The sequence below is a fragment of the Cucumis melo genome, chromosome 4, assembly GCF_025177605.1.
Source record: "Cucumis melo cultivar AY chromosome 4, USDA_Cmelo_AY_1.0, whole genome shotgun sequence".
NCBI classification, from domain to species: Eukaryota; Viridiplantae; Streptophyta; class Magnoliopsida; order Cucurbitales; family Cucurbitaceae; genus Cucumis; species Cucumis melo.
In genome coordinates this window covers 29772950-29786321 of record NC_066860.1, presented here as the reverse complement: position 1 = coordinate 29786321, position 13372 = coordinate 29772950, and the positions used below count along the sequence as shown (strand labels likewise).

The window sequence follows — 13372 nt, the reverse complement described above, 5'->3', positions numbered from 1 at the left end:
AAAAAATTGCAAATACAACAATGTTCAAAGTTCGTTGTTTCAAAGTTTTAGTAATATGTAGATTCTGTCACTAACAAGAACTAATAGATTTTGCTAATCAAATATATTTGCAATTCTTTAAAACTGATATTATACCCCTAAATATTATCATTTTGAGTGCTACAATTACCCATATTCTTTTAGTCCATCAGTAAACAAACTTCATTATCCTTATATCAGTCTCCACAAGGAGACAGCAAAACTCTGCTGGCAACTATCTTTCCGCATCCTTTTGTATAGTGTTTTTTCTCAACCCTTTTTGTCCAAATCTCCCATTGCACCCTGAATAACATTATACAAGGCAAGGAGAAGATGCATAATATGTTACAAATGCTTCTTTCCATTATAAACCAACGCTCCTTCCCCTTCTAAAAAAAATGATAATAATAAAGAGGGAATATTTTGTCACTTAGCAGAGTTCAAGCATTGCATGAACAGAGAAAAATCCAATAAATGCTAATGAACCATAAAAAAGGCAATGTGCTTCACAAGGAACAGCTAAAATATCGGGAGAAAATTTTTAAATCAAGGACTATCAAAATCTGGAGGGTTTTATTTAGATTTCTTTGGCTGGTCAGAAAATCCAGGCTCCCATAATCTTACAAACAGGCTCGCCGTCCTTAACAAAAGAAGCTTTAATGCCGAATCAACATGGAAATTGATAATCCAATGGACTCTATTTTGATTTCTTTTGTTGATCAGAAACTCTGGCTCCCGCAATCTTACAAACAGGCTCGTCCTTTGACTTAACAAGCTTTAACGCAGGATGAACCTTGAGGTCACCCATAACCAACTTCTGGCCAACATCTAACTCACTCAGATCGACATCGATATATGGGGGAATAATATCGGCAGGACAAAGGTATTTAACAGTCCTCTTAATTGTATTCAAATAAGATCCTGTAGATTTTGTTACACATTAGAAAAAAATGGTCATCGGAGGAGTAAAAATATAATTATTCCCTTTTGAAACTACATATCAGGATAACATCATGTGATTCTCTATTGGAACACAAACTATTTCCAAGTAGATCAGAAACTTAAAAAAGAGTACAAATGAAGACTTGCAAGCTACAGAGAAAACAAAAAACACTTCCAACACTTTCTTTTCAGGTTCGGTTTTATTCTTCTTTGAAAAGATTTAAGTACATTGCAAAAACAGAAACTAGATACTTTCAACTCAATCTAACAGAAAACCAACCTGATCTTCCAATCTAGTACTAGCTATTCTGGAAATGTTAACACATTTAGATTCATATACCCGTCTAGCTTGAGAATTCAAGAATCCAACCCATAAACTATTATAGCTACCTATTACTACATAACATTAGCAGGCTCTACAGAAAATACAATAAAAGGAACTTAGTCTTATAGTAGTACCTTTTCGCAATCCAGGACATACATCTTCCCCTCTGAACACAAGAGGTACATCAACTTTTAATACAGCATGTGAAGGTGCCCTTATGAAAGTAACGTTAAGTGGAGCATCTGTTCCCGCATGAAGATGAATCTGAACAAACATGAACGGTGCAAGTTCAAAATGGCTATTATCTAACTCAAATACAGTCTCACAATAACTTAAACTAACTTGTAATCAAAACTAAACTAAACCCATCTTTTTATATTCTGATTAATCAAAACATACAGATGAAACATAATGATCATGACATTAAAGTTCCCAAAGTAGGGGCATAATTCTCTCAGCACAAAGCAAAAGGCTAAAATAGCCAGTTCCTCATTTAAGCATATGAAACATCTGATGGTGCAAGAATATGTACCCCAAAGTACAAAACATAATCTTTCTCCCCTCAATTTAGTCCTTACACCCATGAAACAATCATCATTATTTAAAGCCTTCTTGTAAATCACTTCCCAAACTCAGTAAGTTGGAAATATCACACAACTTCCTAAAAGCAATTTACAGAAATCGCACCTAATATGTGAAGGACAAGAACTGTTTCTTCCTAAAACAAGATAATAGAGTACCTGCCGAGGTAAAACCCGAACCTTCTCGACAATATCCCCGGACTCGAAGTCGGACAGAACCTCAAGATCGAAAAGCCTGGAGAGGAAGAAGGAGCGACCGAGATTTTTAACAAGCTTCACGATCTGGTTAGTCCGCACAGATATCAGACGCTTATTACCGCCATGTTGGCCATCCTCTTGCTCGAATAAGATGCTTGGAACGCGGCCAACCTTGCGCTCTTTAGCGCAAATGGTCTTGCCGGAGGTGGAGCGAGGAATGGCGAGGATTGTCTCGGCGTATTTGGGATCTGGTTTTGGAAAACCCTCCAAGTACGAAAATAGAGGTTCGGAAACAGAATCGAGGGCGGGGTCGGTGGCGATGGCGGTGGCGGCGGAGGAGAACCGCCGGTGGAGGAGGACTCGGGAGAGGGTGGGGGAGTGGTAGAAGCGTAGCATTGGGCGGAAAAGAATGATCGGAAGGGGTTAAGAGAGGGTTTTAGTTCAGAATTTTAAAGGGATATTTGACCGATTTTTTGCTCAATTCAAAAAAGTTGTTTCCGGTGAGGATTCCAGTGGAAGGAAGCTGGAGAGCTGGAAGAGACAGAAATTTGGCCGCCGGCTGCCGTCGCCGTAGCCGTCGCCGTCGCGGCTGGAGTGAAAAAAGAGCGAGAGTTGGAGGTGAGGCGGCTGAAACTCTGACGGGTTAACATTGTGTTTCTGTTTTTTCTTTCTTTTTTAGTGGGCTGGGCTAATTGGTCTTTTTCATTTTGTTTTAATTTTGATTTGGGTCCATGTGTTTTGAGATAATAGCACCATTGGCCCAAAATCGTAGCAACTAATGGAATTTCGCTGTATTTGCATTTTTTTTCGTAAAATGTAGTTAGATATATACATATTTTGAACCTAATGTTTATATTTACAATTTTTTCTTTTTTAACGTTAAAGTCTTTTTTTTACTTTTTGTTTTTGTGTCACCCACATTTTAAATTACCAAACGACTTCATTAAGCACACATCACAGGACTCCCAACTTCTAACTTTTTTTTTTTTCTTATGCTACTCTTATTTATTTATGTCTCTCCATCTGATTACTCATATTTCTTCGATCTCTATTATAAAAAGAGTGGGAAAAAATATATAGTAGGAATGATAATGACTTGTTATTTAAAAGAAAAAAATAGAAGAGTTGTGAAGCGTGAAAAACCTAATATCTAAGGTATAAAAGAAGTGAGTGAAATCCCGACTCACATGCACAATGTTTCATTTTAATAGTTTTACATTAATATATACTATATAAAAGATTAAAAAAGTCGAGTTTCTTTCGTAAAGATTTACTCTTAGTCTCAAATTTTTCTTTAATAATTATGTTAGTTTTATTGTTATATTAGTTTTTCTTATCAAACTCCGCTTGCCTAATACTTATCTTTAATCTATGTTGCTTGAAATCATGTTTTTATTTACATGTAGTACTCACTACGCGTAAAAGAATTTGTGTCATTTTGTTATTATCAATTTATAGGCAACGGCCGACCTAGTTATTTTCTAAAAACATGTCAAAATAGATATATTAAAAGTTTGAAAGATAATTTAATTGGGAACAAACTTATTAAAATTAAGTTTAGTTCAAATTGTAATTGATATAACTTCTTCTTTCTAAAGGTTAAGGATTTGATCTTTCGTCCCATCACTTATTACAATTATAGAAAATGAAACAAACTTGAAAAATGACCCATACAAATTTTCAGGCTAAAATTTCATTGACATTTAATGTATCTCCTTCCCAAATTAACTATTCATTGGGTTGAAATTTTCTCTTTAATTCCCTATATTGTGAAAGATTTTCGTTCAAGAGAGTAGATCTTTTCTATGTGATTGAATTTTGTAATCATATATATTGGTGCATCTTAAAATTAAGTAAGTGGGTTTAATCCCAATCGAACTACGTAAAATTATTTGTAGGGATTTAATTATGAACGCGTTAAAATAATCGTTTGTGGTTTGATTCTAGATATTGTTTAGAATATATATATGAACAATAATATAGTTTGAGTCTTTTTAACTTGTAATAAAAAATCAATTAGGGTTTGAATCTTAACTAAAAGAAATGAATTTTCAATCGGTTTAGTTCTCTATCATATATATAATTGTCATACTATTAGAAAAATTATTGATTTTTAGGAAAGTAGGATAGGGAAATATTCATACAATTATAAAAATTATTGATTTTCTTCCATCTACTATTTTAATATTCTTTAATATTAATCATATTTTTGTAAATATATTGCATAGTGAAAATTGTTTTGTTGAGTGGGAATTAAAGTGTGGAGTCCGCTGGATCACTATTATTAATTACATGCATCTCCCAGCTCTCTCTCTTCGGCCATTTCAAAGAAATGTCAAACTATATATATATATATATATATATATATATATATTGCTAGCTTTCACCAAATAAAGCCTTCATTTGGAACAATTTTTTGTCATTTCCAAATTAAGTCATCTACACAAATACACGTCTACAATCTTTGAAACATATAAATTTCACATATCTGGATAGTTTTATCATATATTGAATCAATCAAAACTTACTGCATTTAGAAAATATTCAAAACAAATAACCCATAGTTTCACAGTTGTTTTTTCGTTTCCCAAGCTGATTTCTATGGAATAATTAATGAATATATTCTTGGTTATCACTGTTTGTTTTGCTTCTTAATTAAGATTATCTCAGGCTCTGAGTTCACGTTGACTTTAGTGTAAATATCTTTTTCACCCAAATTTATATTAGTATGTAAAAGAAAAATATTGAGTGTCAAAATTTATATAACTTCCAATCTTAAAAAAAATGAATACTTATTGTTTTGATTACGATTAAGCAATTTGCTCCATGTTAGACTCCTTGACTAAGAAAATAAGAGGACCTTTTATATTGAAAATATAACTGTAATGAAGTATAATCTTTTGTTATTGTCAGAATACACTAAGAGCGTGTTAATTATATTTATATTTTGGATCTATATGGTTTTAGTGAAAATGAAACTTAGGTCATTTGTAAGATAGTTCTCTCACACGTAGTTCTTCCTCTCTCGAATCGGCCTCTTGTGCTCTTTTTCCCCCTTGTACTATAATGCCCGTGTTCAACAACTAATCTACAATAATACGTACTCACACACCTCTTCCAATGTAATTTTCACTATCACTTCCTTATGCTCTTCTTTTTAATTAGTCCCTCTCATTTACCCTCCTCACTTATTTGTGCTCGTATTTACCACTCTCTAAACTCCATTAATATTGGTGCATGATGTGCAATATAGATAATTAACTCACTATTAATTAATACACTGAAACCAATGACAAATATATGGTCATACTTCAATATTTAAATAGATTCAAATTCTTTCTTTCATCTCTATTAAGTTTGATGATCCCACACGTCAAGGACGGCACAAATGTTGTGGTTCCTCATTTCTTCATTATCATCACCATTAATTGCCTTTTAAGAAAACTAAAGATAGCTAGAAAAAAGAAAAGAAAAGAAAAAAAGAAATAGAAAGAAAGTCACTCCCTTTGCACGTGCTTCTCACACCACCTTTCACCAACCCTTTCATATAACTCATAACGTCTCTCTCCCCCCTCTAGAAGGTGTGAAATTATTATTATCTCAAAATAATAATAATAATAATAATAATAATAATGATAATTCCTCATTTTCGCCAACCCTCTCTCACGAGACTATTGCTTCCCCTTCTCTTTCTCTCTTCCGTTTTATTTCCATTACTTTTTCTTTAATCTTAACCTTATCATTATTAATTCAACCAAATATAACATAGTAATCCCTCTAATATCCTTTTTTTAATTCCCTTCCATGCACATTACATGGCCGACGCCGACCAACTCCCCCGCCGGAAACCCCTTGGGAATAAGCGCGCCAATAGAGACCCCGATTCCGCCACCGTCACGGCTCCTTGTGGCGCATGCAAGTTTCTCAGGAGAAAATGTATCAATGGTTGTATCTTTGCGCCACATTTCGCCTCGGATCAGGGTGCTGCACGTTTCGCTGCTGTGCATAAGGTCTTTGGAGCTAGCAACGTGTCGAAGCTGCTGCTGCATATTCCGGTCAGCCGTCGAAACGACGCTGTTGTCACTATTTCTTATGAGGCTCAGGCCAGACTGTCCGACCCTGTCTATGGCTGTGTCTCTACTGTTCTTGCCCTACAACAACAGGTTCTCTTTTTGCTCTTATCTTTCGATTTATTGTTTTTCTTTTCTTAAACAAATTCTACTGGTTAGGGGAATTGATATGTTTTTTCAAAAAAAAGGGATTTTAGGATATAAAGTTTATAGCAGAAGGAAAATCTAGGGCTAAATATTGATGTTTTATGTCTTACTGATAAGATAATCTACTGAACTTCGACCAAAAAGTAATAAATAATAAATCATTCTAATTTAATTTTTTTTCTTTCGCTATATATATATATATATATATACACAAAACCCCATATTGTTCCTAATTATTGAATTGTATAAGACTTTTGAAGTTAATACTTCTAAATTAGAAATCAAATAGTATTATTTACCTCTTAAGAAAAGTTCTAACTATTTAAAAATTAACTGGGATATCGAACTATTAGTTTTCAGCAAGATATGTTTTGCTTCCTAATTGAATTTACTAATTATTAATTATTATTCAGGTTATAGATTATTTATTAAAAAAATAATGAATTATATGAAGTTCTATAAAAAAATCAAGGGTATTTTTAAATATAGCAAAAATTTAAAATAATTTACAAAATGTATCAAATTCTTGTCGGTGGATTTAGATTTTTTGCTGTATTTTTGTTAAGAAGAGTTTTTCTTTTTTTTTTTCCTATGCATAAGAATTTCTCTGAAGTCAAGTTATTTAAAGACAATATAATGATAAAACCTTTTTTAATATGCAGCTTTGTATACATGTTGTACAAGATTGAAAAAATTATTTAATACGTTTTATTAGTCAATTAATGCAACTCAATTACGGTTTTTCTAATACTTTTAAAACAAAATTATTAACATAATAGACTTATTATAGAAAGCATCCTAAATTTGCAGGGAGTACATATTTGTTTTGGGACGTGATTTTTTTTTTTACACATAATATGTGTTATATAAGTTCAAACTATATTACAATTAAGGAAAAATATTATAAATGACGAAATTGTTAAACATATTTACAAAGTATAACAAAGTTTCAAATACTATGGACGATAAATACAATTAGATTTCTATTTGTCTAAGTGATATTAATAGACATTGATAAGAGTTTATCAGAATCTATAATATCTATTATTGATAAAATTCAAATTTTGCTATACTTTGTAATTAATATTTGAATTCATTTTGTTATATTTAAAAATTTTCCTTAAATTAACTATAAAATAAATAACCGTAAGAGTATTTTTATTAACATCGCGTAGATTTAAGACATTTGTGAGTATAAATTTTATGAAACAAACACATATGTATTAAAATATTCCAAAAATATTCTACCAAGACAACTCATAGTTGTTTAAAAATAGAATGATTTATAATTATAGATATCTAAAGATTTCAATCATTTAATTTATTAAATACAAGTCGCCTCTCAAGTGAAGGAAACAGGAAATACAATAGTGGAGTTTTATGTATTAAGATCTAATGCTTTATCGATCAAAATACAAATAATAGCTATTGAAAATGTAATTGGTAACATAATATATGGTTTAATATAAGTAATAATTGATTTCAAATAAATGCATCAATTATAATTTGGTTAACGTTGATTTAGAAATAATATAATATTAGGATTAAGGAGTATATGTTTGTAGTACACATATATATTTTATGGCAATGGACATCTCAATCAATTTAAGTTACTAATTTAATGTCAAAGTAATCAAAGTAAATATAACTAGGTCAAATAAGTGGTTTAAGTTTCCTAAACCCAAATTGTTTTTTAAAAAAATTGTGTAACCATTTAAATCTAACATAAACTAACCAAGAAGATAAAAAATTCAGTTTTTTCACTTTAAAATAAAACAATATAGGTATTTTAACCGCAAACACTCACAACCTTTAAAACTAAATGAATTACACCATATTTTTCCAATGTCACACTAAAACTTAAAACTTCGTAAAATTTTAGAGACTAATTAACAAAAAAAAAAAACATCAAATTCTAGAATCTATGCTATACTTTCTCGTTCGTCATCAACTGTATTTGCAACATTGGTTTATATACTTCAGGTAGCATCTCTTCAGGCGGAGCTTGCGGCGGTTCAAGCTCAATTGATAAACAGCAGGTTGGCATTTGCAGCTGCAGTTCAAAACTCACAGCCATCCCAAGTCGGAGTTCTGCAGCCAGCTTACTCTAACAACTCCTCCATCTCCGTCTCCGCCTCTACCTCCACTCATAATGCAATCAACTTGAGTAGTTTTGCTTCCAATTATGACCTTCCTACTGAGACTGCCCCGTCTTCCCATCACTTAGAGCCTCTTCACTTCCCCCACCGCCCAATCGACGAGGAGGAAGACGAGGAAAATAGCCAGTTGCCAGCTATCTTTGCTGATTAGGACCCTTTTTACCTTTGTTCAGGATTGGGGAAGAATAACATCAAAGTGATTTTCCATAAATTTCCCTGCTAACTATAAAATAGAATCAATGTAGGAGGAAAAAAATACCGACCGAATCAAAATTTTCAACTTTAACAGTAAGGATGCAATCGTGCACTGCACAGTGTGAAACAGGAAGGAAAAAAAGATAAAAACTAATAAAACTAGTTAATCCAATCACTTTGAAGTGTCATTGTCAATCAGACATTCAGTTTTTTGAAATATCGATTCAGTTTTCTAAAGTATACAACTAAACAAAAGAGATCGTCGATTTCGACCAACTCGGCTATACCTCTACTTAAAAGCATAAGAGTTACTGAGTATAATTCTTGAGCCAAGGATTGTGAGGGTAGGAAACGAGCCATCAGCATTTTGGATGGTAATTAATGTCACTATGCACTGGCCAGTTGAATTGGCGATAATTAGCAGGCATAATTAGTCAAATAAACAAATTCGTTATTTTTCACATCCATCATATCTAAAATGAAGTACAAAATTGGAGGAGAAATCATACAAATTACTCTCAATTCCTTTACTTCCCATTCCCATTCTATTCTCACGCATGCAGTTACGTATTTTCTGAAGGCAAAGTTCCCAAACAGCAAGAACTACCACAAAAGCATTTCAAGCCTTCATGCTTTAATCTGATATCACCATAACTAAAGGTAAGCTCTTCCTCTTTTGATATGCTTTGAGAAGCATAGAAACAAAGGCGAGGCAACATAACACCTGTACTTCTCACCAGTCTTGTTACCAGATTACCTCCGTCACAAGAGTGATTTATGAACCGTGCGACGTTTCCGATCCAGGTCGCATCGATGTTCATTCGCAAACATGCATTTCCAGATGGAAGATGCTCTCTCACAACGAGAAGAGATGAAGCAAACCGCCCGCCTTTGGCACATGCATCATATATTTTCTGCCGCCTTCTTGCTTCTTCAGTGGTCAAAAGTTCACCTATTGTATGCAAAATTCAATTGCATCAGTGAAGGTTAATGAGCAGTTTCCCAAGTGTTCTTTCAATAGAATTGGCAGCATGAGATGCCCGCAGAACGGTATGTAGTATTCTCATAATTCTCATTTCAATTAAGGAACATAATTTCAATTGCATGGAGTGTACTCTAACCCTCTAAGACCTTATATATCTGTTAGACTTATTTCTGTCATAAAATATCCTTCGTATAAACACATGCTCATTTACATGGACCACAAATATGATATACTGACCAACAAGGATCATCTACATATGTTTCCAAAAACGAATAGTTTTCATCTATTTGTTTTCCCTTGATTGATTACCTTCATAAACAAATAGAAAATTTTGAAAACCAAAACATTCTCATAGAGAAGTATCTGTATCACACATGCTTTTCCAAAAATTTTATATACTTACTATTCTGAGCCTTCACAAAGTAAGAACTCAAATATATTTTAATAATTGAAATTAACTTATTCCATGCGCATACAAAGTAAATGAGTAGTTTTCTTAGAACATTAGTTGAAGATTCAAACAATGAGACCTTATTCTTTTACTAGCTTAAGAGAGATTTATTTAATTCATTTCATAGTTAGACCAAGAACACGGGTTCGCTAAAAAACCAATGGAACATAAGAAAAGTCTTCCAAAATGAAATTCACTTCTTCAATATACGCAAAGTAAATGAGTATTTCTATGATGTCTTGCTCTTGTTTTGGTATAAGAGAATTTAGTTCTTACTTAGGCTAATTGGAATCGAAGGAATACAATCTTTAACTGTAATATTCAAAGTAAATTCAGCCACTCAACCAGATTACTGCAGATTGAGCAGAACAACTACGCAAAATCATAACAAATTCCACATCATGAACATCAAAGAGAGTACCTGCATACTCACAAATGAACGCCCCTTCTTGAATCAACTCGTCCGCATACAAACCCCATCCTTTCTTCTCATCTCTCAAAATCTTCAATCGAACAGAAATTCCTCTCTGGGTCAACCGATTTTCACACTCCAACCCACAAGAACATCGCGGCCCACACTCGCTAGCAACATCCTCCAACCCATCAAAGCTCAAACAGGGGCATAGTAAATCAAACTCCCCACAATTTTCACAATCGCATCCAAATACACCATCAACCCAATTATCAACCAAATTAATCGAATCGCTCTCGTCATGGCCCGATTGGGAATCGGAAATTGAGCCCCAGCATTGGCGCTGGAAATGTTTATTGGAGATAATAACCGTGGGGGTGTAGATGAAGAAGGCGTAGAGGCGATCGTCGATTGGATTATGGAATGGGATGGGAATTTTCTCGAGGGATCTGGAAGCGTCGAGAGTCCGGCGGAGAGTGATGGATTTGGATATGGCATTGAGGGATTTGCAGGAGAGAGAGATGGTTGCGAGCTCGAGAGACGTCAGCCACGGAAGTACGAGGTGAGCGCAGTGAAGGAGACCACAATTTAAATGTTCTTCTTCTCCTCCTTCTTCTTCGGCTTCACTGGTTTTCAAGCATTTGTTAGATACGTTTGGCTTCATTTGCCGATATCGGACACCATTGGAAGGGTTTAGGGTTTTTTAAAAATAAAAATATTCTACCCCTCCAAGAGAAATCGTTAGGAATAAACAACCATACGATAGATATTGGTAAATATTTTCAATTTTTGCTAAATTTGAAAATGTATTTTAGTCGTTTGATATATCACCTTTGACGATGATTACCTTCGCATCTTTGGTGACTACTATTGATAGTCATTCCGATGACCACTTTCAACATCCAACTCTATGCAACTACCAACTTTCACCTATGGTGAGTAGCTCTATCGACTATCTCTAACAACCAACTCTAACGATCAAGCCAATCAATCATAGTTTATTGTGCTTAACAGTTGTTGTGTTGTATAGATAGTAATTTATACTCTAGTGGATTATTTTTTTACTCAAAAGGCCTTATACAATTGTGATAGTCGTTTGTGTCCTTATATACTCATTATCATCATTTATTTAGGTAATGTGGAGTTTTGATTGCACTCTCAACACTAAAATTCATGTATAATAATCCTTAGCCTACACATTCTCACATAATATTTCAAAAACCCTAAACTCTTGATGACCTACTTTTGTTTGTACACATTAAACTCATACATTTCGTTAATGTGAAGGTATAATATAATTTTGTTATTTGTACGAAACAAAAGTACTTTGTCTACCTCAAGACAATGATTAGGGTTTTAAGCCAACATCTCAATTAAAATGTTAAAACCTTAAAGGATTAAACAAAAGTTAAGCAAACAAAAATAGCGACAATAAGATATACATTACATAAAATTGCACCAAATACACATGTCTTTACAATTTATCACTACACTCTAACACAAACTTTCTAATTATACTCCCACAATCTTTTTACTCAACTCAACACTCTAAAGAGATAATAAAAAGGTTAACTTATGGACGTGAAAGAACAGGCCGTTTATTTAATTAGATTTTAGATATTATCTAAAAAGTTAAAAGAATACTGTAATTTAGTATTACCTAAAGAGTAAATTTGAATTAACAATTAGAGCAAATGCGCTTTCATGGTACCGACAGTCTTTGTGGCTCGGTTGGCTTCATAGATTAACCCAAATCCTAGAAGTCAGGGGTTCAAAGAGAAGTTGGTAAGAGAGAGGCAGAGTTAAAAAGAGGATTTTGAGGTATTTCATAATACCTTTTTTCATGTATTTTTTTTTTCAAATATGGCAACACAGGATATTCTCAAATCTTTACCCTCGACTGTACTACAAAAAACTATAATTTGGATTAAATTATCAACAATGTTCTTGAACTTTATCATTTGTTTCCTTTGGCATTTTTTCATACTCAACAATATCTCTTTTAACTTTGATCGACATTTTAAAAATACTTGAGTAATAAACCTTATTCAATTTTTTGATATGAAATGGTATGATTGTGATTTAAAAAGAAAAGTTAGACCATTATTATTTTAGGTCATCGCTACATAATTTTATTAGTAATTTTAAAACATCGACGAGAGTTCAAGAATAGTAATGCACCTTTACAAAATATATAAATATTTAGTAATAAACGGTAAAGTTGAAAGGTACTAGTCACGATTTAGACTAATTAGAAAAAACTTTTGAAAATTGAAGGTTAGTGTACAATTTAATTTGCCAATATTTTGTTCAAAAACAATCATTTAAGTTGTCAATATCAAGTTTTTTCAGTAGATATTGTTAATAATGGGCCTTTTTTCTTTAATCTTGGTCATGAACCTCAATTGAATTTGTTGATTCGGTTAGAGTATTTAATATTGATATGATTATATTTTGTGCTGCATTAATTAGTATTAGTTTGATTTCATCTATGTGTAGTCCAACGGACTTATTCAATAAATGTATTATAATATTTGAAAAACCGTAATAAAGATTTTAGGTATTTTTTTACATTTCTTTTTTATCTCTTTAAAATTCTCTTCCGATTATCACAACTATTTCATTCTCTGGTCCAAAATGAAAATGAAGAAATAAAAGAAAAATTGATAACTCAAGTCATGCAATATTATGTAATAATCAAATATTAACGCATTAATAATGAGTTTAAAATTGATCGATTTTTCAATAAAAAAGATGAGCTACTTGAATCTAATTCTTCTCATTCATATCGATGAGATTGAAACACGTTAGAAATAAAATATTGTATATATTCTAAAAATTGAAGACTTAAACTTCCAACTTGGTTGAGATTAATAATAGGTGATATAT

The 13372-nt window shown here is 32.6% G+C and overlaps 3 protein-coding genes across 5 annotated transcripts; 1 reads left to right on the top strand and 2 right to left on the bottom strand.

Moving 5' to 3' along the window:
• Nucleotides 1-19: 19 nt before the first annotated feature.
• On the bottom strand, nt 20-2713 carry LOC103486925 (uncharacterized). 2 transcript variants are annotated; one of them, XM_051083949.1, is made up of 3 exons: nt 2026-2713; nt 1420-1549; nt 20-321 (listed from the first exon to the last, which is right to left on the bottom strand). In XM_051083949.1, exons 1-3 carry the CDS (start codon nt 2458-2460, stop codon nt 254-256), a joined length of 633 nt encoding a protein of 210 aa, XP_050939906.1. In that variant the 5' UTR covers nt 2461-2713; the 3' UTR covers nt 20-253. The 2 variants fall into 2 exon arrangements, with proteins under 2 accessions (XP_050939906.1, XP_008443303.1); XM_008445081.3 differs by lacking the exon at nt 20-321 and adding an exon at nt 362-939 and having other exon boundaries at nt 2026-2712.
• A 3018-nt stretch (nt 2714-5731) lies between these two features.
• Nucleotides 5732-8818, top strand: LOC103486927 (LOB domain-containing protein 20). The gene is made up of 2 exons (XM_008445085.3): nt 5732-6227; nt 8265-8818. The coding sequence occupies exons 1-2, from the start codon at nt 5880-5882 to the stop codon at nt 8589-8591; spliced, it is 675 nt and encodes a 224-aa protein (XP_008443307.2). The 5' UTR covers nt 5732-5879; the 3' UTR covers nt 8592-8818.
• Nucleotides 8819-9042: 224 nt separating this feature from the next.
• On the bottom strand, nt 9043-11205 carry LOC103486926 (histone-lysine N-methyltransferase SUVR3). 2 transcript variants are annotated; one of them, XM_008445082.3, is made up of 2 exons: nt 10493-11205; nt 9043-9587 (listed from the first exon to the last, which is right to left on the bottom strand). In XM_008445082.3, the coding sequence occupies exons 1-2, from the start codon at nt 11145-11147 to the stop codon at nt 9199-9201; spliced, it is 1044 nt and encodes a 347-aa protein (XP_008443304.2). In that variant the 5' UTR covers nt 11148-11205; the 3' UTR covers nt 9043-9198. The 2 variants fall into 2 exon arrangements, with proteins under 2 accessions (XP_008443304.2, XP_008443306.2); XM_008445084.3 differs by having other exon boundaries at nt 10505-11203.
• Between the last annotated feature and the right edge of the window lie 2167 nt (nt 11206-13372).